Source organism: Orycteropus afer, unplaced genomic scaffold (assembly GCF_000298275.1).
Source record: "Orycteropus afer afer isolate SDZICR_OR568_19922 unplaced genomic scaffold, OryAfe1.0 scaffold00964, whole genome shotgun sequence".
NCBI lineage: Eukaryota > Metazoa > Chordata > Mammalia > Tubulidentata > Orycteropodidae > Orycteropus > Orycteropus afer.
Window position 1 is genome coordinate 110,357 of NW_006922551.1, and position 1,955 is coordinate 112,311.

Below are 1,955 nucleotides of genomic sequence, written 5' to 3' on the forward strand. Positions count from 1 at the left end.
TAACTACCAAACAGTTTTATTCAAAATTACACTTCTTATTATTTATTTACATATCCCACCACCCTTTCAGTCCTTGGTTAATTTATGTGCTTCTTGAGGGGAAGATTTGGATATTTTTCATTTTTGAATTCATGGTGACTAGCATAGTACTTGGCATATAGTAGATTCTGAATAACATTTTTTTAAAATTGGTTGCTCCCTCTGATGCAGAGAAAGTCTCATTCTCCAGCAATGACACGTTGCACCCAAAACCGCTTCCGTAGGGCACCCTGGATTTGTCGGGATTTCAGACTATAGACCAGAGGGTTAAGGAGAGGTGTCATGAGGAGGTAGGTGTTGCTCATGGTCGTATATAGAATTGGGGAAGTGTCTTGGCTGTAACGATGCAACACTGCCAGGCTGATGAGGGGCAGATAAAACACAAACACTGTACACAGATGACAGGCACAGGTCTGCAATGATCTCCAGTTTCTGTCCCGGGTCCCCAGCTTCATAATAGTGCCCAAGATCTTCATGTAAGACACTAAGATGAAGACAGCATCCAAGGCAAATGTGCAGAGCACAAAAACCAATCCATAGACACTGCTGAAAGTGACATCCCCACAGGCCAGGTTCAGCATATCTGGGTAATAGCAGTATGAGTGTGAGAGGACATTGGCCCCACAAAAAGGAAAGGTCTTGAGGAAAAAAGGCAGAGGGGCCAGAAGAGTGGCACCTCGTATAAGAGCAGCTCCACTAAGGCAGACAACAGTACAGTGGGTCAGGATCCTGGTGTAGTTTAGTGGAGCACAAATAGCTACCAAACGGTCAAAAGCCATGGCCACCAATACACCTGATTCTACTGAGGAGAGGGTGTGGATGAAGAACATTTGAGTCAAGCAAGCATTCAGACCAATGTGGTGGACATCAAACCAGAAGATAGCCATGACACTAGGCATTGTAGTCAAGGAAAGGCCTAGGTCAGTAAGAGCGAGCATAGCCAAAAAATAAAACTGGGGTTCGTGAAGAGTTTTTTCTACCCTAACTAGAATGAAGAGAAGAGCATTGCCTGCAATGGCCACCAGGTATAGGAGACAGAAGGGAATTGAGACCCATATATGTGCAGTCACCAATCCAGGGATTCTAATGAAGGAGAATGTGGGCCAATCAGAGGCAGTGTAATTAAAAGCTGGCATGGTGGTCCACAGGTTGGACACTTGCAAACCTAAAAAAGAGAATTGTATGTTAGGAGAGATGAATAATCAAATTAGAAGTAAAAATATTATTCCCCACTTGGAGTTATACAGTTCAGATATGGAGCAGTAATAATTTAGCTTATACTTTTATACTTTTTACAATTCTTTCTCTTGACATATGCATGGCAATTTCAGTAGAAGAAATTATATTTAACATTATTCTTGACTAGGAGTACTGGTGCTGTAGTGCCTAAGGCATATGACTGCTAACCAGAAGGCTGGGGTTCAAACCCACCAGCCACTCCTTGGAAGGAAGAGTGGGCAATCTACTTCTATAGAGATACTGCCTTGGAAACCCAAGGAGGGGTCACTATGAGTTGGAATTGACTCAATGGCTGTGAGTTTTGTGAGAGAAAAATGAAAATCAAAACTACAATAAGATACCATTAGAACATATAAAATACTAAAGATAGAAAATATTGTGTGTTGGTGAGGATATGGAACAACTGGGATTCTTGTACATTGCTGATGGAGTGCAAAATGGTATAGCCTCATTACATGGCTTTATAAAGTATTTTAAAAAAATCATTGAATTATATGCTAAAGACTGATGAATTTTGTTGTATGTATATTGTGCTTTAGTAGCATAGTGCCTAAGGCACCTGTGTGCTAACCAGAAGGCTGGCAGTTCAAACCCACCAGCCACTCCTCTGAAGGAAGGTTGGGCAATCTACTTCTGTAGTGAGAGGGGTCATTATGAATCAGGTGCGACTCAATGGC

At 41.8% G+C, this 1,955-nt stretch overlaps 1 protein-coding gene across 1 annotated transcript; it reads right to left on the bottom strand.

The window, feature by feature from the left end:
* Positions 1–218: 218 nt before the first annotated feature.
* LOC103212440 (olfactory receptor 51G2-like) lies at positions 219–1,175 on the bottom strand. Its single transcript, XM_007958416.1, has one exon. It carries the CDS (start codon positions 1,173–1,175, stop codon positions 219–221), a length of 957 nt encoding a protein of 318 aa, XP_007956607.1.
* Between the last annotated feature and the right edge of the window lie 780 nt (positions 1,176–1,955).